Here is a 24,488-nt window from a genome sequence, read left to right on the forward strand (position 1 = left end):
GTTATGTGGAAACTAATTTGACAATAAACTATTTGTAAAAAAAAAAAAAAAAGAAAAGAAAGAAAAGAAACTATAGAGAACAAACTAATGGTTACCAGAGGGGAGGTAGGTGAGGAGATGGGTGAAATAGGTGATGGGGATTAATGAGTGCATTTGTCATGATGAGCAGAAGGTGATGTATGAAAGTCTTGAATCTCTATATTGTATATCCGAAATTAATATAACAGTATATGTTAACTATAATAGAATTAAACAGAAAAACTTAATTTAAAACAACATTCACTTTTGTGGATGAGCACTGGGTATTATATGGAAACCAATTTGACAATAAACTATTTATAAAAAAAATTCACTTTGCCAGCAATTGTACGTCAGGAGCTTTATCATCAATTAACAATAATGAAACACATTTTTATCTGTGAAGATATTCAACATAGCATTGATTACGATAACAAAGAATAGGAAGCAACCTGTATGCCCAACAAAAGTAAAACAGTGATATATTCACACTTTGTAGGTATAAATATATTCTATTTTGAAAGAATAGCTAATGGCCTGATAAGATGTTCACAATATATGTTGAAAAATGAAAGGTAAGACACAATGAGATTAAAATTTTTGTTAACAAATATATATGTATCTTTAAAGGAAGAAAAAATGTAAGAAAACATACCAAATTTTGATTGGTGGTTATTTCTGGGTAACAAAATTATGAGATACTTTTATATCTTATTCTTTTACTTTTATATTTCCTTCCTTTTACTTTTATATTTTGCTTTTATATATTTTATATATATTTATATAGTCAGAAACAAATAGTAATTTTTAAAAACTAAAGTGGAAAGTCAACATTTTGCACTGTGTATCACAGGCAGCCACCTTTTGTGAAAGAAATTTTGAAATGAGGTAGATAAAAGTCAATTTAATACATTTGCAACTTCAAAATAACAATTTTATACAAATATGGGCTGAACAATTACATGACCATTTAATGAGCAAACTACTCTGATTTCTGAGCAGCAAGGACCTGACAAGAAGAATAATCAGAAGTGGAACCAGATAGAAATAAGATATGGCTCTTGAACATTACTAACCAGAGAGACATTTTTTTCTCCATCTAAGAAGGTGGATGCCATTCTTAAGGCCACTAGCTAAAGAGGTTTTGGAAGAAAAGACTGGCACTCTTGCACCCATCTTTCTGAGGCCCCCAAGCTGCTAAATATTATCCTAGCTTTCACCACTGTAACTCTGCACACAAGGTGCATATATCAGAAAGTTCAGTACACACTAGCTGAACCCACTCTAGCTGAACCTTGGGCTCTATGCAGGATCTGGGTGACTGCACACCAACCTTTAAGTCAAACAGATATCCTGAATATTATTTCAATGTTACACTGGAAAAAATATCAGACCAGGGTGTATTGTTGCCCTACAAGTCCTCTAATCTTTTATGATATTAATGCCAGACCTCTCAAGCCTACTTGTAAGGCCAACCAGTGTTGCTAAATGGCCATGAAAGCCCCTACTGTTGAGTCCATCCATAGTTGTCAGCAGATAGAGGGCCAGTGTAACACATATTTGGCTCACCAAGAAGAGGAGACCAGGGACATTTGAATGGAAACCTTGTTTAAGTGATAGGATTATTCCTTTTACGCTTAGCAGAGGCAGATGAACTCTAAACAGGAAGACAGTGATCAAGTGCTAAGTTTCAGATCCCGTCTCTTAGTACTGGGGGCAACAATGTGCCAGAGTCCTGCTGAGAGAGGCACGTTCAGTGTCTCCACAGCTCAGTGTCCAGCCTCATCCCTCCATCCCATGCTCAAGTCTTCCAGGAGTGTTGATTAACTAATTTTAGTGTCTCAGAAAAATTGTCAAGAATTACTAGTCACTGATAAACAGAAATGGCCAGTATAATAAGTCTGCCAAAAGCAGTGTTATATGTAGAGATTGGTGTTGGTTCTTACCTAGGTATGACTGTGAAGTTTTATCCCCAGGCCCAGCTGAGCCAAGTAGTGCCCTTCAGAAGCCCAAGGTCATAGCCTCCATGGGCTGCAGGTCACTCCGCCTTTTAGGCAGAGCTGCTGTTCCAAATCTTAAGCAGGGCTGGTTCTGAGAACCTTTGCGGCGCATACATGAGCTATGAGTTTACAGTCCAAGAACTTCGACAGAAGTCTTGTTCAATTCCAAATGAGTGTCAGTTTATTTTAGCAGCACCATTTTACAGAAGCTGTCAATGCCTACTCTGCCCATTCAACTACTTCCAAAGTGCAGTGATGCCATATGAAAACAGGCAGGCAGGGAGTCAGGACTCCAGCATGGGCCTTGCTCCTTTGGAACAGCTTTTCCTTTGCAGGAGCAAACATTGACTGCTCTTCCTCACGTGGCTTCATCTCTGTGTCGCCCTCTTGATATGTGCCCACACATGAATGCATGTTATCAGGCTGCCCTTGTCTGCAGATATTCCTGGGTCCTTTCAAGTACAAGCTTTTTCACTGGGCAATCTAGTATGGGGTCTTCAGATTCTCATTTTGCACCCTAGTCATTGATCATCAAGGCACAAATCCCCACTGGAATTTTCAAGAGATCAACAACATAAAATACCCAGGAATCCCACAATCACTTCTGACCCCTAGAGTCAATCTGAATTATTCAGAATATCTGAATCATGTTCTGTGTTATGAAGCTAATCCCAGCAATAAATTTTCAACGTGTATTTTCTTTTGGCTAAGCTCACCTACACAAACCTCTCTCTAATTGTTAAAAACAATTAACAACTGTGTGCTTAAAAGTACACATTGCTATTTTTTTAATTAAGTAAGCTTATGGATTAAATAAACAGAAATTTAAAATGAGTTTTAAGCACCTGAAAAATTCCATGAAAGAGAATCCATATCCATGCTGCTCAGCAATTCCTGCACAAACAACATTTGCCGATGCTCCAATCAGTGTCCCATTACCTGGAATCAAAAATTTTAAAGTAAAATAAAATTTCAGTTTATTTTAGTAGTAGCCTTCTTTTATCTTTTGTTCTGTAATATTCAAATCATCTCACAGGCTTTTGATTTGATTACTTTATAGGTACTATCAAAGTAATTGTTTTACAAATATCTGCAACAAACAAAACACTGACAACCAGAAAATAAGTTCACTGCTTATAAATACTGAAATTCATTTACAGATAGGACTATGACTGTTCTTTTTTTAAAATTTTTATGTTTTATTTATTTTTGAGAGAGAAGGAGAGACAGCATGAGCAGGGGAGGGTCAGAGAGAGAGGGAGACACAGAGTACGAAACAGGCTCCAGGTTCTGAGCTGGCTGTCAGCACAGAGCCCGATGCGGGGCTCGAACCCACAAACCATGAGATCATGACCTGAGCTGAAGTCGGACACTTAACCGACTGAGCCACCCAGGCGCCCCAGGACTATGACTGTTCTATGTGATAGAAAAGAGGAAATGCTAAGGAGAATTGACAAATCACTGTGGGATATGGTAGCATTTATCGCTTAGAGGAAAATGTAAGGCAGGCTAACAACTGTAGGAGAGAACAGGTGTCTTCAGAGCAGTAGAATGGGATTTCAGATAAGAACCACCTTCTTTAGGACTCCAGGCCCAGACACCCACCAGAAAATCCTGTCTGTGGATGGAAGAATGGATGCAAACAAGTGGAATAATTAAATGCCTCTCTGGGTGAGCCTTTTTGACACTGTAGAAAATCTGTGTGGAGTCATAACCTACACATGCATACATACCAGTGAGGTCTCATGGAGAGGAATGTGACTCAAGACCATCCCCAACATCATGACTGATTCAGGGAAAGGTTAACTTGTTTGATGAAATTGATCAGTATTGTTTAACCCCTAATCTCAGAGGTCAGGGCTTAAGAATAGGCATATTACCCAGGCTCAGCCAGTTTTTCTCAGTTCTGACATGTGTGCATAAACCACCAAGGAAAAGAGTCTGTTTTCTAAGGACTAGTGAACTGTAAGACACAAATCTGGAGCTGCCTACTTCATGTTGGCACAAGGGAGCAGCCTCTCTGACACTAGACAACATAAGTAAAAGCAGAGCAGGAAGAAGAGGACCAAGGGTGGAGTCCTGGCTACATTAGCTGAACCCCTAAGTGCTGCCTTTTCTGAAAATCCAGCACCATAGTATCTCTACATCTTCCAGAGTGCTGTGTATGGAGAGAAGTACAAAATAAATAACCTTAGAGCAACGTAGCCTTCTGGATTTTTCCACTAAAGGAGGCACACAGCCTGGGGTCCGTTCCCCACGAGAGGCCTTTGCAGATGAGGTGCCAGTTAAAATGACACTCAGCTGAATGCACACTCCTTCCCCTTCCTCCTTGCAGTCCTTAGCCTCTTATTGAAACTCATAGGCAGGCAACAAAACTACCTGTCAGATATGCATCCCGGACTGCCTGTGCAAAGGCTAGTGAACTCAAGCTTCATCTTACTCTCTCTGTTTTTCCTCCATAGACAATTTAGACTGTTTTTTTTTTCAATAAAACCTTTGACATAGCATGTCACATCCATTTATATGCTTGCTCAAAAGATAAAGACTTTAGATCTTAACAACTCAATAGGGCCATAGGCAAGATGGTGGAGAAGTAGGGAGCTCCATACATTTTGCTTGCCCGCATCTCTCAAACAGAGAAGGCCTGAAGCCATAGGACACTGAATTGCAGGAGTCTGGGAGGAAAAGAGACAGAATTCACTAAGAAGACAGCCTCATAGGTGCAGTGATTGCCAATCGGGGAAGATAAAAATTGGCTGGGACCAGAGCCTCTCCATGGAGAGCCGTGGAGAGACTATGGGAAGAGAAAGAACAGCTGAAATTGCCCATAGAACTGTCCCTGGAGAAGAGAAAAACCTCAGCCCGGGGTGAAGAGGGATCTTATTTCTAGCTGTGGTGCTTTCTTTTGGGTGGGAGCACCAGACCCAGGTGGTGCCAGGAGAAACTGCTCCACTGCTCTCCCAGCTCAATCCCCAGCTGGGAAGTGACCCAGCCTGTGGGATTACATTTCGGGCAGTATCAATAAAGCACCTGAACTAAGATCTGGAAACGAGGTGGAGCTTGGGAGATAGAACATGGCCCACCTTGGCTACTCCCGCAGCACAGGGAGATCAGACTCAAAAGAGTGACTTGCAAATGCTTGGTTCAAGAAGGGACTGGGGCGCCACCATTTTTCTCCCCACAACCACCAAGGTGGGGCCTCAGGAAGTGGCCCTAGGGACCATAGTGGAGGCAAGACCTGCCTACACCAAACCACACCCATCCACAATGGAGTGCTTCTTTTTTTCTTTTTTTTAAACAGGAGTCTGGGAGAGACCAACATGGAGCATTGCCATGATTAACTCTAGATCAATTCTTTCTATTCAGATACATTTTTCTTGTCTCATTCATATCCCTCTCCTCTGCTGGACTGGGTACTCTGGTCATCGGTATGCTTAAACAGTCACATTTAACCCATTCTCTTGATGCCTATTCTCCACCTCCGTCATTACCTTCCTTTCGCATCCTCCTACTCGGAAATAATCAGACTATATTGTTTCTTTGGGTAACATTATCTTCGTTTCTTTCTCCTTGCCTCCTACCATATTCTCCTCTATATTTCTCTGAATTAAGCCTTTTAGTCTCTCTGTCTTGCCATTGTCCAATTTCTATTTCTCCCTACCCAGTCATTTCCTCTTTGTATATGCTCTACCATCAGGACTGCATACAACCTGCTCTTTATTTGTGGCTGAGAAATTTGGTTTTATGCTTTTAGATTGTCTTTTCTCTTATGGTTTTTCTTTCTTTTCTTCTTTTCTCTTTTCTCATATTCACTTTCGGTTTGCTTCTTTTTTCGATTTGTCTGTGTGTTTGCATGCCTATGTTCCCTCTGTGTTTGTCTGTCTGTTTTTCTTTTCAGGGTTACCTCAGAAACAAGCCAAAATACACATGGGGAGAGTCCCAAATGTCACTACGAGTAGAGAAATAAAATAACCAAAGTCTCAACAAGAGAGACCAAGAAACACCATTCAAAGAACACTTCCTGAATGGACAGGCCCTGGAGAGTCAAAGAGCCTTCTTTAATATAGCAGTACTCGCAGGTGCAGAGCGCATAAAGAGCTTTTAAAACTGACAAGAGACAGAAAGCTAGCCAAAATGATGAAACGGAAGAATTCTCCTCTAAAGAAATTCCAGGAAGAAAAATAGCAAAAGAACTGCTCAAAACAGATATAAGCAACATAACTGAACATGAATTTAGAACAATAGTAATAAAATTAATCACTGGGCCTGAAGAAGACATGGAAGTAATCAGAGAAGCTATTGCTACAAAGACTACAGAGCTAAAAATAGTTGTGATGGATTTAAAAATGCTATAAATTAGGTGCATCATGAAATAGAGACATCAAATGCACAGACTGAAGAAGCAGAGAAGAGAATAGGTGAATTAGAAGACAAAATTATAGAAAAAGAGGAAGCCGAGAAAAAGAGAGATAAATTGGTCCAGGAGCATGAAAGGAGACTTTGATAGCTGAGTGATACAATCAAACGGAACAATATCCGTATATTAGGAATTCCATAAGAGGAGGAGAGAGAGAGGCACTGAAGGGGTACTTGAAAAAATTATGGCTGAGAACTTCCCCAATCTAGGGAAGGAAACAGACATTGAAATCCAAGAGTCACAGAAACTGCCCTCACACATAATTTGAGTCAATCATCTGCATGACAATCATAGTGAAACTGGCAAAATATAAGGATAAAGAGAGAATTCTGAAAGCAGCTAGGGATAAAAGGTCCCTAAGATACAAAGGGAATGACAAGCCTGTCATTCAGAATGAAAGGAGAGATAAAAGTGTTCCCAAATAAACAAAAATTGAAAGAACTCATCACTACTAAACTAGGCCTACAAGAAATCCTGAGGAGGACGCTATGAGGGAAACGTTGCAAGCAACGCAAGATACTAGAGACACCACTACAAGCATGAATCCTACAGAGAACACAATGACTCTACATCTACATATTTCAATAATATCACTGAATGTAAATGGACTAAATGATCCAATAAAAAGATATAGGGTAAGAGAATGGATAAAGAAACAAAATCCATCGATTTGCTGTCTACAAGAGACTCATTTTAGACCTGAGGACATCTTCAGATTGAAAGCAAGGGGATGGAGAACTATCTATCATGCTACTAGAAATCAAAAGAAAGCCAGAGTAGCTATACTTATATCAGACAAACTGGACATTAAAATAAAGGTAGTAACAAGGGATGAAGAAGGGCATTATATAATAATTACAGGGTCTGTCCATCAGGAAGAGTTAATAATTACAAATGTCTATGCACCGAATTTGGAAGCACCCAAATACATAAAACAATCAGAAACAGAAACACTCTTATGAATAAGAATGTGCTAATAGCAGTGGACTTTAATACTCCACTTACAGCAATGGATAGATCAACTAGATAGAAAATCGCTAAAGACACAAGAGATTTGAATGAGACATTGGACCAGATGGATTTGACAGATATATATAGAACTCTACATCCTGAGGCCATGAAATTCACTTTCTTCTCAAGTGAGCATGGCACATTCTCCAAGATAGATCACATACTGAGACATAAAGCAGCCCTCAATAAATATAAAAGAACTGAGATCATACCATGCACAGTTTCAGATCACAACGCTATGAAACATGAAATAAACCACAAGAAAAACCTGAAAAATCTCCAATAACATGGAGGTTAAATAACACCCTACTAAAGAACGAATGGGCCAATCGGGCATTTAGAGAAGAAATTTAAAAAATATATGGAAACAAGTGAAAATGAAAATACAACAATCCAAACTCATTGAGATGTGGCAAAGGCAGTCCTAAGAGGAAAGAACATTGCACTCCAGGACTATTTCAAGAAAATAGAAAAGGCGCAAATACAAAACCTAACAATGCATCTAATGAAACTGGAAGGAAAGCAACAAGAGCACCCCCAAACCAGCAGGAAAATAGAAATAATAAAAACCAGGGCAGAAATAAACAATATAGGAAAAAAAACAGTTGAACAGATCAATGAAACCAAGAATTGGTTTTTTGAAAAAATAAACAAAATTGACAAACTTCTAACAAGGCTTCTCAAAAAGAAAAGAGAGATCACTCAAATAGACAATATCATAAATGAAAATGGATTTATTACAACCAATCCCTCACAAATACAAATATCAGGGTATACTATGAAAAATTATATGCCAACAAACTTGACAACTGAGAAGAAATGGAAAAATTCCTGAAGACACATGCACTACCAAAATTCACACAGGAAGAGTAGAAAATCTGTACAGACCCGTAGCTAGCGAAGAAATTGAATCAGTTATCAAAAATATCCCCCCCCCAAAAAAAAATCTCCCAACAAACAAGGCCACTGGGCCAGATAGCTTCCCTGGGAAATTCTACCAGACAGGGCTAATACCCATTCTTCTTAAGGTATTCCAAAAAATAGAAAATGCAGGAAAACTTCCAGACTCATTCTATGAAGCCAGCATCACTTTGATTCCCAAGCCAGATAGAGACCCAGCACAAAAAGAGAACTACAGGCCAATATCCTTGATGAATACAGATGCAAAAATCCTCAACACTATACTTGCAAATCGAATTCAACAGCAGAAAAAACAATTATCCACCATGATCAAGTGGGATTCATTCCTGGGTTACAGGGATGGTTCAATATTTGCAAATCAATCAACGTGATACACCACATCAACAAAAGAAAAGAGAATAACCATATGATCCTGTCAATAGATGCAGAAAAAGCATTTGACAAAATACGGCATTGCTTCTTTAATAAAGACCCTCGAGAAAGTCGGGATAGAAGGAAGTTACTTAAACATCATAAAAGTATTCTATGAGAAGCCCTCAGCTAACATCATTCTCAATGGGGAAAAACTGAGAGCTTTTCCCCTGAGGTCACAAACATGACAGGGACGTCTACTCTCACCACTGTTGTTTAACATGGTGCTAGAAGTCCTAGCATCAGCAATCACACAACAAAAGGAAATAAAAGGCATCAGAATTGGCAAACAAGAAGTCAAACTTTCACTTTTCACAGATGACATGATACTCTACACAGAAAGCCTGACAGACTCCACCAGAATCTACTAGAACTGATCCATGAATTCAGCAAAGTCGCAAGGTACAAAATCAACGTACAGAAATCGGTTGCATTTTTATACACCAACAATGAAGCAACAGAAAGAGAAATCAAAAAACTGATTCCATTGACAATTGCACTAAAAACCATAAAATACCTAGGAATAAACCTAACCAAACATATAAGAGATCTATATGATGAAAACTATAGAAAACTTATGAAGGAAATTGAAGAAGACACAAAGAAATGGAAAAACATTTTACGCTCATGGGTTGGAAGAATAAATATTGTTAAAATGTCATTAACTACCCAAAGCAATCTACACATACAATGCAATCCCAATCAAAATTGCACCAGCATTCTTCTCAAAACTAGAACAAACTATCCTAAAATTTGTATGAAACCACAAAAGACCTCGAATAGCCAAAATAATCTTGAAGAAGAAAAGTAAAACGGGAGGCATCACCATCCCAGACTTTAGCCTCTACTACAAAGCTGTCATCATCATGACAGTATGGTATTGGCACAAAAACAGACACATAGACCAATGGAATAGAATTGAGAACTCAGAATTGGACCTACAAATATATGGCCAACTAATCTTGGATAAAGGAGGAAAGAGTATCCCATGGAAAAAGGACAGCATCTTTAACAGATGGTGCTGGGAGAACTGGAGAGCAACATGCAGAAGAATTAAACTAGATCATTCCCTTATACCATACACAAAAATAAACTCAAAATGGATAAAGGACCTGAATGTGAGACAGGAAACCTACAAAATCTTAGAGGATTAAGCAGGAAACAACCTCCTTGGCCTCACCCACAGCAATTTCTTACTTGACACATCCCCAAAAGCAAGGGAATCAAGAGCAAAAATAAACTATTGGGAACTCATCAAGATAAAATGCTTCTGCACGGCAAAGTTTTTCAATCCATAAAACTAATAGGCAACCGACAGAATGGGAAAAGATAGTTGCAAATGACATATCAGATTAAGGGTTAGTATCCAAAATATATAAGGAACTCATCAAACTCCGCACCCAAAAAACAATCCAGTGAAGAAATGGGCAGAAGACATGAACAGACACTTCTCCAAAGAGGACATCCAGATGGCCAACAGACACATGAAACGATGCTCAGCATCCCTCCTCATCAGGGAAATACAAATCAAAACCACACTGAGATACCACTTCACCCAGTCAGAGTGGTTAAATGAGCAAATCAGAGGACTCTAGATGCTGGTGAGAATGTGGAGAAACAGGCACCCTCCTACACTGTTGGTGGGAATGTAAACTGGTGCAGCCCCTCTGGAAAACAGTGTGGAGGTTCCTCAAAAAAGTAACAATAGAACTCCCCTATGACCCAGCAATAGTAATGTTAGGAATTTTCCCAAGGGATACTGGAGTGCTGATGCATAGGGGCACATGTACCCGAATGTTCATAGAAGCACTCTCAACAATACCCAAGACATGGAAAGATCCTAAGTATTCATCAACTGACGAATGGATCAAGAAGATGTGGTTTATTTATACAATGGAATACTACATGGCAATGAGAAATAATGATATCTGGCCATGTGTAGCAACATGGATGGACCTTGAGGGTGCTATGCAGAGTGAAATAAGTCAAGCAGAGAAGGACAGATACCATATGTTTGCACGTATAGGAGGATTAGGAGGAACTTAATGGAGGACCATGGATGAAAAGAAGGGGAAAAATAGTGTGGAAGAGAGAGGGCGGCAAACCATGAGAGACTCTTGAATGCTGAGAACAAACTGAGGGCTGATGGAGGTTGGGGAAGGGAAGGGTGGTGATGGGCATGGAGGAGGACACTTGTGGGGATGAGCACTGGGTGTTATATGGAAACCAACTTGACAATAGACTATTTAAAAAATAAAAGAGTATACGGCCCTACCCAGAATAACAGGAAGAGCAGTGGACTATTTGCACATGACCAAGAGAAATGAAAGGCATTACAGGCTGACATCAGTCTGCTGTGTGCAGGGCAAACTAGGGTGGTGATAAAGGAAACAGGGATCCTGGTTGGGGAACGCTCTAGACTACGGGTGATACTGGCTTGCTTCAGGTGATGGGGGAGCTGGTCAATGCTCCCCAGACCCACTGCAAAGAAGTCCATTCCTTAATCCTCAGGACCTGTGGTTATGCCATCATGTTACCCTGCATGGCGAAGCAGACTTTGCAGGAGTAATTCAGGTTAGGACCCTAAGAATGGGGGGTTATCCTGGAGTATCTAGGTGGACACCTTGAATCACATGAACCCTTAAAAGCAGAAAATTTTCTCCAGGTGAAAGCAGAAAAGGAGCCTCAAAGGGAGAGTCAGAGAGATCTCAGGGGCTCAAAGAGAACCCAGGGAGGGGTGAGAGTGGTAGAAGAAATGGGGTGGGGTAGTCAGAGAGATTCCAGAAGGGTCAGAGGGATCTCAGGAAAGATCTGAAATGGATGAGAGGTATCCACACCATGAGCAGGATTCCACACACCATTGCTAACTCTGAGATTTAGGCCCAAGTTCCAGAATGAGAGAGGCCTTCTGGAGCTAAGGGCAGCCCAACTTATAGCTAGAAACGTATGAGTACTCAGTCTTAGAGCTGCAAGGGACTTGATCCTGGCAACAATATGAGTGAGCTCAGAAGTAGACCCATCCCACTACTACCAGAAGGGAACATAGCCTGCAGACACCTTGATCTTGGCCTCATGAGACTCTAAGCAGAGGTCTATCTGAGCCATCCTTACCTGGAAGACAAGAAATATGAGATAATAAATTCCCTAAGTTTGTCTGTGTGTTACAGTAGTGATAGAAACCTTATTCAGGTGATCCCAGTATTTCAGGACCATTCTGAAGACCTCTTTGTTTCAGATATCTGCTAGAACTGAGTTTATTTCCATCTCAATACAGACATCTGTCTCTACTCCCCTCCTTGATTTCCATTAGCTTCTTGCTAATTTCCAAATCCTAAGCAGCTCTTCCCTTCACCCTCCACCTGCTTTCTGTGGACAAATTAGCTCATACCCTCTGGGGGCTCATGGGGTACATGTTCTTGGGGAGACAGGACAGAAATACCATGCAGGAGATGCATAGCAGACATGTGATCACAGAAGCTGAGAGAAATGTTGAGAGGGCCAAGTTCATTGGAACATGGTCAGACAGTAGGGCTGCCCTGACGAAGAGGAGATTTAGGAGGCAGAAAAGAGAATGGGAAGGAACAACCAGCTTCAACAAGGCCTGGGTGTAAGTTGAGTTCTACTGGAAAAGGGTTTGAGAAGGACAAGACCAGATATCTGCTCAGTGTCTCCTCAGGATCAAAAGCATTCTAAAGGCTTGGAGTCTCATCTTGATCATGATCCCTAAGGTTCTCAATGTCCCCATGAAGAAACAGGCACAGAAAATCAATGTGCTGAGATGTCAAGGCTGGGAGGTGATGAGCCCAAGACTAGAACCAGCTGTTTTGGCTCCAGAGAAGTATCAGAGAAGGCAAGATCCAGTCTGTGTGACATAGACCCAAGGCCTTTTGGTAGAGAGTCATAGAAAGCATCTAAAGGTATTGAGCAGATGGTGACATACAAATTCAATATCAATGATGGCTCCAGACAGCCTACTCTTGGTGTGTCACACTGACACATCCCATCACCCTGCCAGCCAGCTGGCTCCTGCTCTGAGTGAGGCGACCTGCCAGTGAGATTCCACACCCTGGCAAATCATCCTTCCCTATAAATGTTTCCAAGTCTGCCAAAGCTGTCCCCAAGGGAAGCCCATGATCTTCAGAGAACCCTGCCTACCATCCTCTACTGCAGGGCACACACCTCAGTGCCTGGATGGTGTCTTCCCTGCCACTCCCAAACACTGCTGCTCCAGGACTTAACATGGAGAGCTCTGCTTCTGGACTGCATGGAGCTTAACATGTGATCTAGGGGAATATTCAGCAACCTATGTGAGCTCTAAAACTAAAAAGCAACATTTTTCTTCTCTCCTGTTGAAAGGAGATGATTGAAAAAAATACCCCTTTTCTTCCAGTTAATATGCCATTCCTTGGATCAATAGCATTTCATCATACTGCACGTGATATGAATTCCTCAATTGCAATGTGCCACTTGCCAGAAAATGGAACGCCCTTTCCATTTCCTACCTCATGTTGCCAAGGTGCACTGGCTCAGTAGGTAAATTTGTTCCTGAGCAATTCTGGATTCAGGGAATGGAATGTCAGGGAAGGTGTAAGAGCTTGGTTTCCTGGCTGCATGACAACTTGGGCAGGGTGGGGACAGAGAAGTGAAATGATTCATGGTTCAAATTCTTTCCTTAGATGGAAGATGAGACAGAGAAATGACCAAGGGCTGGGCTGATTTCTCTATGTAAAGCAGTTGCTCAGCTTTTGTACATTTGACTCCTATCCACCTTTTTAGGAATGTACCACAGATGGCACATTGGGGATTGCTATTCCCCCAAAGCCCTTTTTGCACTGGGATATGTCCTCACAGCCTGACCTCCTTTCCCCAGGCCTGGTTTTCAGTCATTGCTTTGCATTCAGCCTCCTTAATACCTTGTAAACTGGAAGGTGGTGCATTAATATGTTTTCACTGAGCACTGTTTCTTTTAAGAATGCTTTCAGCTATGGGTAACAGAAAACCTAGCTAACACTGGTTTACATACAAAGGGAAATAATCTTCCTTGTAACAAGAAGTCTGGGGGCAGACGTCTGGAGAATCAGTTCAATGTCTCATGTAATGTCAGAGGCAGATCTTCATAATTCTCTTGGCCTCTCCCTCCCATCTCCGATGGTTTTTTGGTTACATCTAAGGTAGGAAGCATGAAGAAGAACTGATAGCAACACATTTTTATCAGAAGGGAAGAATCTATATCAAGGGGCTCCAAAACAGGTTTCCCTCATATCTTTTTGGCCACCAAAATGAACCAAGCAGAGTAGATGAGCTACCAGAGCAACTATTACAGTACAGGGATGCAGAGAAGAGAATGGGAGCAGTGTTTTCCATCCAGAGCACAGGTCCTGCACAAACATTGGAAATAGAGAATATCAGCAGACATTGTGGAAAGAATGCTAGATTTGGTTCTGAAGACCTCCATCAAAATCTCAAATCAGCTAAGCTGTATGAGCATGAGTAGCCACTGACCAGCTTTGTTATATTAAGATGGTTTGGGTTGTAAGGAAGGATAAAGGAAGATGCAAAACAGGATGGTGTTGGTAATATAGAGAATTTATCTCTTATAACAGGCAGTCATAGGCGGAGGAAATCAGGACTCATTGTTTGTTTCAGAGATCAGTGGCATTGTCTAGAACCAGTTATCTGCACATGTGTGCTCTGCCACTCATCCACACTGTCTTGGCCCCACAGTTGGGCTAGAAATGGCTCCAGGCATCTCATTACTACATGTGAGGGGATAGTATCCAGAGAAAGAAGTGGGACCAGTCTCTTGCCTAAGGTTTGTTCTCAGGATCAGGGAAATCATTACCAGAAGCCCCTCTATTCCCACAGAATAACTCCCTTATGTCTCCTTGACTCAAGTGTCTTTGGCACAGAGCTGTCTCACTCATCATCACTGGGGAAGAAATGTAGGGGAGACAGCTACGTGTGAATAAAATGAGGACAGTCACCACTTTCCCTGGATATAGATGTCAATGGTTGTTGCAGCAATTTAATAAGATGCTAACAGACTTTGATGGTATCCAACACATGGTATGGGTTCCATGTGATAGGTAGAAAGAAGTCCTAGGTGTCACTATTGTGGATTCCCAGTTCTGAGATTTACTAGTTGTATGACATTGAGCAAGTTTCTAAGCCTCTTTGAGTTCTAAAATTTCACAAAGATGACATTTGCATGTATTGTGTAATACTTCTACTCTGGAAAATTTGCTTCTATTATTTCCTGGATAAATTCCTTCTTTAATTTAATTCTATCCTTCCTGAGATTTTCCTAGAAGTTAAATATGGGATTTCCCATAATGAACTTTTTTTTTTAAATTTTTTAAATGTTTTTATTTATTTCTAGGAGAGAGAGAGAGACAGTGTGAGCAGGGGAGGGTCAGAGAGAGAGGGAGTCACAGACCGAAACAGGCTCCAGGCTCTGAGCAGACAGTCAGCACAGAGCCAGACGAGGGGCTCGAAACCACGAACCGCGAGATCATGACCTAAGCGAAAGTCGGACGCTCAACCGGCTAAGCCACCCAGACGCCCCCCCATAATGAACTTTTATGTGTATTATTTTTTCTTCTATAATATATTCTTTGACCTTTCTCTAGATTCTGGGCTATTTGTTTAACTTTATTTCTCGTCAGCCTATCTATATTTATTTAGTAATTATATATTTAATCAATTTTTCCTCTGACTTTTCCCTTTTTTTATTCTTTATTTGAAGTTTAATTTTGAGGTAATTTTACATTCATACAAAATTGTAAAGAATAATATAAAGAGATCCCATATACCATTTACGTTTTCTTCAATGGCAATAGAATTCAAAACCATAGTACTATGTCACAATCAGAATATTGACATTGATACACTCAATATACAGAACATTTTCATCACCACAATGATCCCTCCTGTAACCCCTTTATAGTCATACCAACTTCCTTCCACCTTGCCCGGTACTTAACGAACTCACTGCCCGCCCCCCCATCCCCGCCACTAATTTACTCTTCATTCTATAACTTTATCATTTCAAGAATATCATATAAGTGGAAACGCAGAGTCTGTAACCTTTTGAGATTGACTGTTTTCACTCCACAAAATTCCTTGGAGATTCATCAAGGTTGCCGTGTATGTCAACATTTAATTTCTTTTTATTTTGAGTAGCATTCCATGGTAGGGATGTAACACAGTTTCTTGAAAGATATCTGGTTTGTTTCTACCTTTTGGCTATCACAAAGCCTCCATCAACATTTGTATGTAGGTTTGGGGTGAATATAAGTTTTCACTGCTCTAGAATAAACGTCCAGGAGTGCAACTGCTGGATTATAAAATGAGCAAGTTTTATAGCTGCAAGTTTTAGTTTTTTAAGACACTGACTAACTATTCTCCAGAGATGTGGTACCATTCTATAGCCCCAATGATAATATATGAGTAATACAGTTTCCCCACATCCTTGTCAATATTTGATGTTTTTACCATTTCTTATTTTAGCCATTCTATAGGTATGTGTTGATATCTTATTATAGCTTTAATTTACACTTATCTAATGGCTGATAATATTGCATACCCTTTAAAATGCTAAAAATTATTAGTTGTATGCCATATACGTTTTACCACAATTTTCAGAAAAGTAATTCCAAACTTTGAGTCAATGAGCAAGGGTCCCTGACAGAATAAGTGTAGAGTTAACACTAAGTACAACTGGACATCTGCAATCCAGGAACAAGTGTCATTCAATGATCAGAGCTACTAGGTTACAAAGATTCCAAGATTTAATATATTTATTATTAATTATAGCTGTATACATGCTTTCAGAGGGGGCTCAGTCAACAAGTGTATATTTATATTTTAAATTAATAGTCGTATAAATAGTTCACGTCCTTGATAATTCCATCCACATTGATTCTACATGTTCTGGGGGAATCAGCACTACCTAGAGGCTTCTCACTCTTTGAGATGTGACTCAAAATTTTCCTCTCTAGAGAACTTTCTATGACTTTCCCTCTAGTCTCTCTCTCTCTCTCTCTCTCTCTCTCTCTCTCTCTCATGCTCCCTAAGCACTCTGTGATTGCTGCCATGAGAATATGTCTCTGTTTAAGGTGTTACCTTAGCTTAGATGACTGTCTCCCCACTCAATAGCACAGTATCAGGTTATAGCAGAAGCTCAGGAATGTTTAATGAACAAAGTCCCACAGAAAGGACACGTTTCCAGTTACTCTATTTCTGCTTCTATCATTGATGTTAAATGTAGCTGTGAACACACTTATTGCTTTTCCTAGGGCTAATGCTTAAATGGGGGCATTTTAACAGGTCTGCAGTCTCATAAGAACTTGAGATTTCAGCTGTTGAATTAGATGAATTAGCTGTCTCCAGAAATCATAGCAACTTCACTGAATAACATTAATCCCCCTTTGTAAACAAAGAGATAAAATAAATGGAAAGTTATTGACTTAATCGTCACAGATCAATCAAAGAACAAAGCACACTGGATTATCTAAGCATGCTTGGATAAAAGAATAAAAACTTAAAATGGTGTGTTTATCTAAGATTCTTCAAAATCTTTTTGTGTTCCCAATGGTGATTAGGGCTCCTAAATACGAGAAGAATTCTAATGCAGCTCCCTCAAAAGATGATCAAAGCCCTTCTGTTTGCTTACCAGAGGTTAGTCTCTCCTGACACTTTCTCTAATTCACTTTTCAACTTCTCCAAAGGACAATACCCCTTTCCAAAAAAGAAAAATCTTTAATCTTTCTTTTTACTCTTAGGTTAGAGACTCTAGTTCTTTGCTTACCCACTCATCTCTTCTTCCCCAACCCCTTACAGAGAGAATAAGACTGCAACTGAAGATGACTTCAGGTTCAAAATCTGTTTCTAAATATAAGCCACATCTGTGTGAGTACAGTGTGGGTGTGGCATGGGAGCACATTCACTTTGAGATGTCAGTAATGATTGTCCTCAGGTTGCCATCTTGGAATGTCAGGGGAAGTTCTGCAGAGAGCAGAAGGGCTTCTCAGAGGAACAAAACAGCTCTAGGATTGGCTCAGTCAAAGCTGAAGATGGGTTTCCACTCAGGAAATCATTCAGACTCTCCTTAATTTACTTTCAAGTTGGCATCTACTAACCATCACTTCATGCTCACTACAGCATTGGTGGCCCCTTCCCTGCATGCATTAGTACCTCCTTACCTCCCAGGCAGGCGCCAAGGGCCAGGGCATACATGAGTGGTGGTGCAGGCAGGCTGACCTCAGGATCTTGGCTGAGGTTCAAGAGCACAGGAATCTATAGACGGAAAAGAACACTAAAATCATATTCATAGAAGCCAAGAGGAGATCCAAAGCACTTTTTTAGCAAACTGTAAGAAGCATCAGATGTTCAAAGGGAAACCAAAGAAACTTCAGAATCCACAAAACCTTGTGTTTGGGCCCACTGACATGTTTTTGTTTCCACCTATATGACCAGCTAACTGGTCCTCTTCCCTCTTCCTCAGCTACCCTGACCACTGTTGTGGATCTTAAAGAATCTCCTACAGTGGCTGGGACCATAACTATAACCATCTAACCAGCATTTCTTAGCCCTACAATGGACCAAGACCTATACTAACTCCATGCACATATCATTTTATTTAATTCTCAAATATCCCTCAGGAGTATTTTTATTCTTTCAATTGATAGATGGGGAAATCAAGGCATGGAGAGACACATATCTTATAAGTAGCCAAACTGGAAGCTGAACACAGTTCTCTGATTACAAACTGCATACTGTTAAAATTGTGCTAAACTACTTCACACACTGCTCTCTGTGCAGTATTCCCAACCCTGCTTACGTTCATAATATAATAGTTATCATATTCAACAACTAAAAAGTAGTATTCTCTAGTAAGTCATGTACTTTTCTGACAAAGATGAATTTCACATTATTGTAATCAAAGAAACATGTAGTAGTTGTAAAGTTTCTGTAACAAATTTTGTGTTCCAACAGCATGCCCCCTTTGGCTCATGTTGCTAATGTAGGAGAAAGAACTGGGAGTACGGGGCAGAACGGAATGTAGCCATGAGGTCTGCTTCCTGCTCACTTGGGGGAAATGTTGGTCTGTGATGTCACTGCTAAGCACCTAAGGGCAGCCCATGAGATGTTAAGGAGGGACCCTTGGATGTGCTGCCTCAGAGAAGATGCTTTGTGTGATGTCTGTAAAGAGCTGGAGGAGGAGAGCTCCAATGGTAACCCAATCAAAAAAGATTTCCCTATAGATTTTGGATATTAACCGTTTATCTGATATGTCATTTGGAACTATCTTTTCCCATTCCTTTGGTTGCCTATGAGTTTTGTGGGTTGTTTCTTTTGCTGTGCAGAAGCTTTGATTTTTTTTAAATATTTTTATTTATTTCTAGGAGAGAGAGAGAGACAGCGTGAGCAGGGGAGGGTCAGAGAGAGAGGGAGACACAGACTCTGAAACAGGCTCCAGGCTCTGAGCTGGCAGTCAGCACAGAGCCCGACGCGGGGCTCGAACCCACGCACCGCGAGATCATGACCTAAGCGAAAGTCGGACGCTTAACCTACTAAGCCACCCAGGCGCCCCAACTGTGCAGAAGCTTTTAATCTTGATGAGGTCCCAATCGTTTATTTTTGCTCTTGATCCCCTTGCTTTTGGGGATGTGTCAAGTAAGAAGTTGCTGCGGTGGAGGTCAAGGAGGTTGTTTCCTGCTTTCTCCTCTTGGGTGTTGATAGTTTCCTGTCTCATGTTCAGGTCCTTAATCCATTCTGAGTTTATTTTTGTGCATGGTGTGAGAAAATGACCTAGTTTCATTCTTCTGCATGTTGCTGTCCAGTTCTCAGAAGATATGAACAGACACTTCTCCAAAGAGGACATCCAGATGGCCAACAGACACATGAAACGATGCTCAGCATCCCTCCTCATCAGGGAAATACAAATGAAAACCACACTGAGATACCACCTCATGCCAGTCTGAGTGGCTAAAATGAGCAAATCAGAGAACTCTAGATGCTGGCGAGGATGTGGAGAAACGGGCACCCTCCTACACTGTTGGTGGGAATGCAAACTGGTGCAGCCTGTCTGGAAAACAGTGTGGAGGTTCCTCAGGAAACTAACAATAGAACACCCCTATGACCCAGCAATAGCACTGCTAGGAATTTACCCAAGGGATACAGAAATGCTGATGCATAGGNNTAGCAGCACTCTCAGCAATCGCCAAAACATGGAAAGAGCCTAAGTGTCCATCAACGGACGAATGGATCAAGAAGATGTGGTTTATCTATACCATGGAATACTACATGGCAATGAGAAACAATGAAATGTGGCCATGTGTAGCAACATGGTTGGACCTTGAGGGTGTTATGCTGAGCGAAATAAGTCAGGCAGAGAAGGACAAGTATCATATGTTTGCACGTATAGGAGGATTAGGAGGAACTTAACTGAGGAACAAGGGGGAGAAGAAGGGGGGAAAGGGTGGGGGAAAGGGAGAGAGGCAAACCATGAGAGACTCTTGAATGCTGAGAACAAACTGAGGACTGATGGATGTGAGGGGGGGAGAGGGGATGGGCATGGAGGAGGGCACTTGTGGGGATGAGCACTGGGTGTTATGTGGAAACTAATTTGACAATAAACTATTTGTAAAAAAAATTTAAAAAATTTTTAAAAATTAAAAAAGAAAGATTTCCCAAAGTCACAAGCAGAAAGTTGAAACCAATGTGGAGATATACAAGTGACATGTGGTTTCATTTGCAGTAGAGAATTGGGGGATGGCAGAACCATGCTCTGCTACATAATGGGTCGCCTGATATCATAAAAAGTAATGTCTCATTGTTTATCTAGGAAGAGTGGATCACTCCCTTGTCTTTATCCCTACAGTAGGACTTCAGGTGCATGCCACTGCAGTGGCCCCCAGGCCACTTCACCACCCCACTGACACTGGGGTTGGCCCATGGCTTACTTTACCAAGGATAGATAGGTGGTCTAGAAAGAAGCATCTCATGTTACTGCAAGCCTCTCTGGAGCTTCAGAGTCAGCCATTAGAAGAGCACACATTATGAAGTGCTACTGATCTATGGGATCACCTGAAGGAGGACACACTTGAGGGCGCCCCATGAACCTCAACAGAGCATTGACCAGCATGTTGCAGCCAAGCTGCAGACCTATGCATCTACTGTATACACTCCTCTCTGCCAGACTACTGCATACACTCTACTGTACATGTTGCTCTGCCAGCCCTGCATACAGCTCTCCACATTTGCCTTTAAAGGTCTGAGAAAGAGCCTTTACTATTTGCTAGGTCACAAGGAGCATTCTGAAAAGCTCACTTTTTCATTTTCAGTGGTCCCAAATATTTACTGGAAGAAAAATGAATAACATCCTGGGAAATCTATCTGATGCAGAAACAGAAACTCTTGGCACAGCGGGTCCCTGAGCAATCTTCACAGCATGTTTCAATCTTTGCTTTTGTTGTCTCATGATGAACCCAAATGTCACAGAGGCAGTTTCTAACTTGAAGTTTTGGTTCTTTGGAGGAGCAAGCAAAGGGCACAGCAGTTGGGCATCTTTCTTCTGGAACCTTCCCTTACTTTCCCAAAGTGATTGATGTTTTATAACACATTATGCCCATAACTTACTTCCATCATCACATTTAACACACACCTCCCTCCTCCACCAAGGTGGGACCATATTGCCTTGTCTATATTCATTTGTGTCTTAAAATATTCAATAATTACTCATAAATGACCTACTGCTGCAGTACTTTGTTAATGCCATCTCCACATAGCAGTTAATATAAGAAACAAATTCCCTGCCCTCATAGAGCTTACATGAGAATAAGAGATAATAGAAGAGAAACATCATTGACCACACACAATAAGATATGCACACTGCGAAAAAAATTGGAAAAGTAAAAATTTAATGGCTCCAATCTCTCAATCAGTGATATTTAATAATCCCTGAAGACTGGGAGGATTAAATCTCAAAGGCTATTACAACATAATACTCAAAACTCCCAGTTCTCAACAAAAAGTTACAAAACATACAAATAAATAGGAAAATATGGCCCATTCACAGGTGAAGAAATTAAAAACAATGTGATAGAAACCATTCTAGAAACCCAGATATTAGAATTATTAGTCCAAGATGTTAGTTAAATCACCTGTCTTAAATGTGTTCAATGAGCAAGAGGAAACCATAGACAAAGGACAAAAACAAATCAAGAAAACCATTAAAAATGATGTATAAATACAATAAAAATAACAATAAATAGAAATTACAAAAAAAGGAAAAAGGAATTACAAAAAGGAATGAAGTAGGTATTCTGGAGCTGAAAACTACCATAAGTGAAATAAAAACTCACAAGAACCCATAGCAGATTTGAGCAGGCAGACAAATGAGTCAGCAAACTTGATGGTAAGACATTAGAAATTATCAAGTCTGAAGAGCAGAAGGAAAATTTAATGGGAAAAAAATTAAAAGAGCCTGTGAAACCTGTGAGAACCATCAAACATAGCAGCATATATATTATAGGAGTCCCAGAAGAAGATAGACAAAAAAGAGGCAGAGAAATTTTTTGAAGAAATACTGTCCAACAACTTTCCAAATCTGAGGAAATACATGAATATACATGTCCAAGGAACTCCATGAACTACAAGCAGGATGAACTCAAGGAGACCTACACTAAGACAATTTATAGTCAAATGATTAAATCCAAAAGACAAAGAGAAAATATTGAAAGCAGCAAGAGAGGAACAACTCATCTCATAAAAGAGATAATCAAAGTCACATTGTCAAGATGGTGGACTACTGAGACCCAGCCCCTGTCCCCTCTCAAAGATGAACAATGAGATAGCAATCCACAAATAAAAGCAGCTCTGAGAGAAGACTATGGTCCACTTAAGACTTTCAATGTAACAAAAAAACTTGAAAAAAATCACACAAAGGTAAGAAAAAACAATTTCATTTTACCTGTATCATCCATTGCCCAAGCCAGCACTGCTCAGTGCCAAGAAAGAACTTCTCAGCTAGAATAAGCTTCCCTCATCAGGAAAGAGAATGGATTGAACAACCTACTTCCCCACCTTCAGGATACCACACAAAGGACCCACTTGAGTTTCACCCCATCCAGAAACCTGGCAAACCTGAGACATACAGAGATGGATAAGAACAAGGAAGAAAAACAGGACCCACCAGTATCAGCTACACAGCAAGACAGACTGCAGTTCGTAGTAACCTCTGCAGATGACTCTGGTAGATTTCACCCCTGAAGACACCAATGGCCAGCATGGTTGCTGCAGACCCCCTGAAGATTTACCAGTTTTTGCCTCACAGGTATTTGTGTTCCCTGACACTCGCCACCTGAATCCCTCCTATTTCCACCCTGCTAGCCCCACCCAGAGACCAGGACCTGCCTCAGTAGCCAGCCCAGGCTTCTGCAACTATGCAAGTGCAAGACACAAACCTAGACCCCTACAGCTGACTCCCACCTCTGTGCACATGCTCAGGGCTAACTCCTCTAGCTGTCTACTCATGTATTGCTGGCCTGATATGTGTCACTGACTTCTATTGCCATGTGCACACACATGAAAAATCCTGTAGTCACAGAAGTGCATACCAATAGCCAAGGCCCCTATACCTATTTATGGGCCTACATTTGGCCCTATCTCCTGTCAGTGGCCTGCGCCACTGGGCTCACCTGCAGCTAGCCCTTCCAGCTGTACACGTGCATTCCTCTAGCCTATCTCCTAAAACTAGCCTCCCATCATGCACCTGTGGCAAGAACAAGTAACCATGGTAGTACACACAGACAACCAGCGCCTCTGTAGCTGCAGTGAAACCTCAGTTGGCCCCACCCCTTGATGCTTCTTCTGATCCCCACCACTAAGTGTGTATTTGCAAACTGCCCTCGCCACCACAAGGCACTTGCAGCTACCCCCTATAATGAAGTATTGTGCACATCATCAGCTCTGACCACCACTTCTGTCAGCCCTGGCCCCTAACCAGAGAACCTAGATGCACTGCTGAGGACCACAACAGCCTTTGTAGCCTCTGTGGACCATCCATGACAGTCACCAAGGACCACACAGTGCCAATACTGTGGACTTTAGCAGACTGAGCCAACAAGTTACTATGTACCCCAGAAGAGAGCTGCCTCATTCCCCCAACACTTCATGTCCTGAACTACTATTACTTATGTCACAGCACACTCCAGCATGCTCTCAAGTGAAGGTAAAGTCTTTTACAGAAGTCAGTCCATCAAATCTGGAAGAAGTGAATGCTTATTCAAATGCACAGAAACCTACACAAGACTAGTGGGATCATGAAGAATCAGGAAAACATGACTCCACCAAAGAAACAAAATACTCTTCTCTAGACACTTAATAATTAAAGTGCCTAAAACCAAAACAAAGAATTTTAAAATGAGCGAGAGAAAATTTTTCTTATTTTCTTGTAGTCTCTTTGGACTACAAGGTTTATGCTGAGAAATCCACTGATGGCCTTAGGGGATCATGAGTTTGAGTCCCACATCAGGTGAGCACAAGCCTTGCCTTGAGTTAGCTCTAGCTCCGCTTCGGGTGAACATAAGCCCCGCTTCTGGTAAAACATGAACCTTGCTTAGGATGAGCCCCACTTCTCACTTCTCTCTCTCTCTCCTCCCCCGTGTCAGTCACTAGTAGCTCTCTCTCAAAAATAAATAAATAAA

At 41.0% G+C, this 24,488-nt stretch overlaps 1 protein-coding gene across 1 annotated transcript in view; it reads right to left on the minus strand.

Annotated features, from left to right (window-relative positions):
* LOC120225189 (P protein-like) overlaps window positions 1-24,488 on the minus strand; it is a 199,918-nt gene that overhangs the window by 153,817 nt on the left and 21,613 nt on the right. The window contains exons 4-5 of the mRNA XM_039223450.1: window positions 17,982-18,075; window positions 2,864-2,957 (exon numbers count right to left, since the gene is read on the minus strand). Of these exons, the coding sequence (XP_039079381.1) occupies window positions 2,864-2,957; window positions 17,982-18,075 (188 nt within the window). The remainder of the gene's footprint in view (window positions 1-2,863; window positions 2,958-17,981; window positions 18,076-24,488) is intronic.

The sequence above is a fragment of the Hyaena hyaena genome, unplaced genomic scaffold (genome assembly GCF_003009895.1).
Source record: "Hyaena hyaena isolate Hyena2069 unplaced genomic scaffold, ASM300989v1 scaffold_1375, whole genome shotgun sequence".
NCBI classification, from domain to species: Eukaryota; Metazoa; Chordata; class Mammalia; order Carnivora; family Hyaenidae; genus Hyaena; species Hyaena hyaena.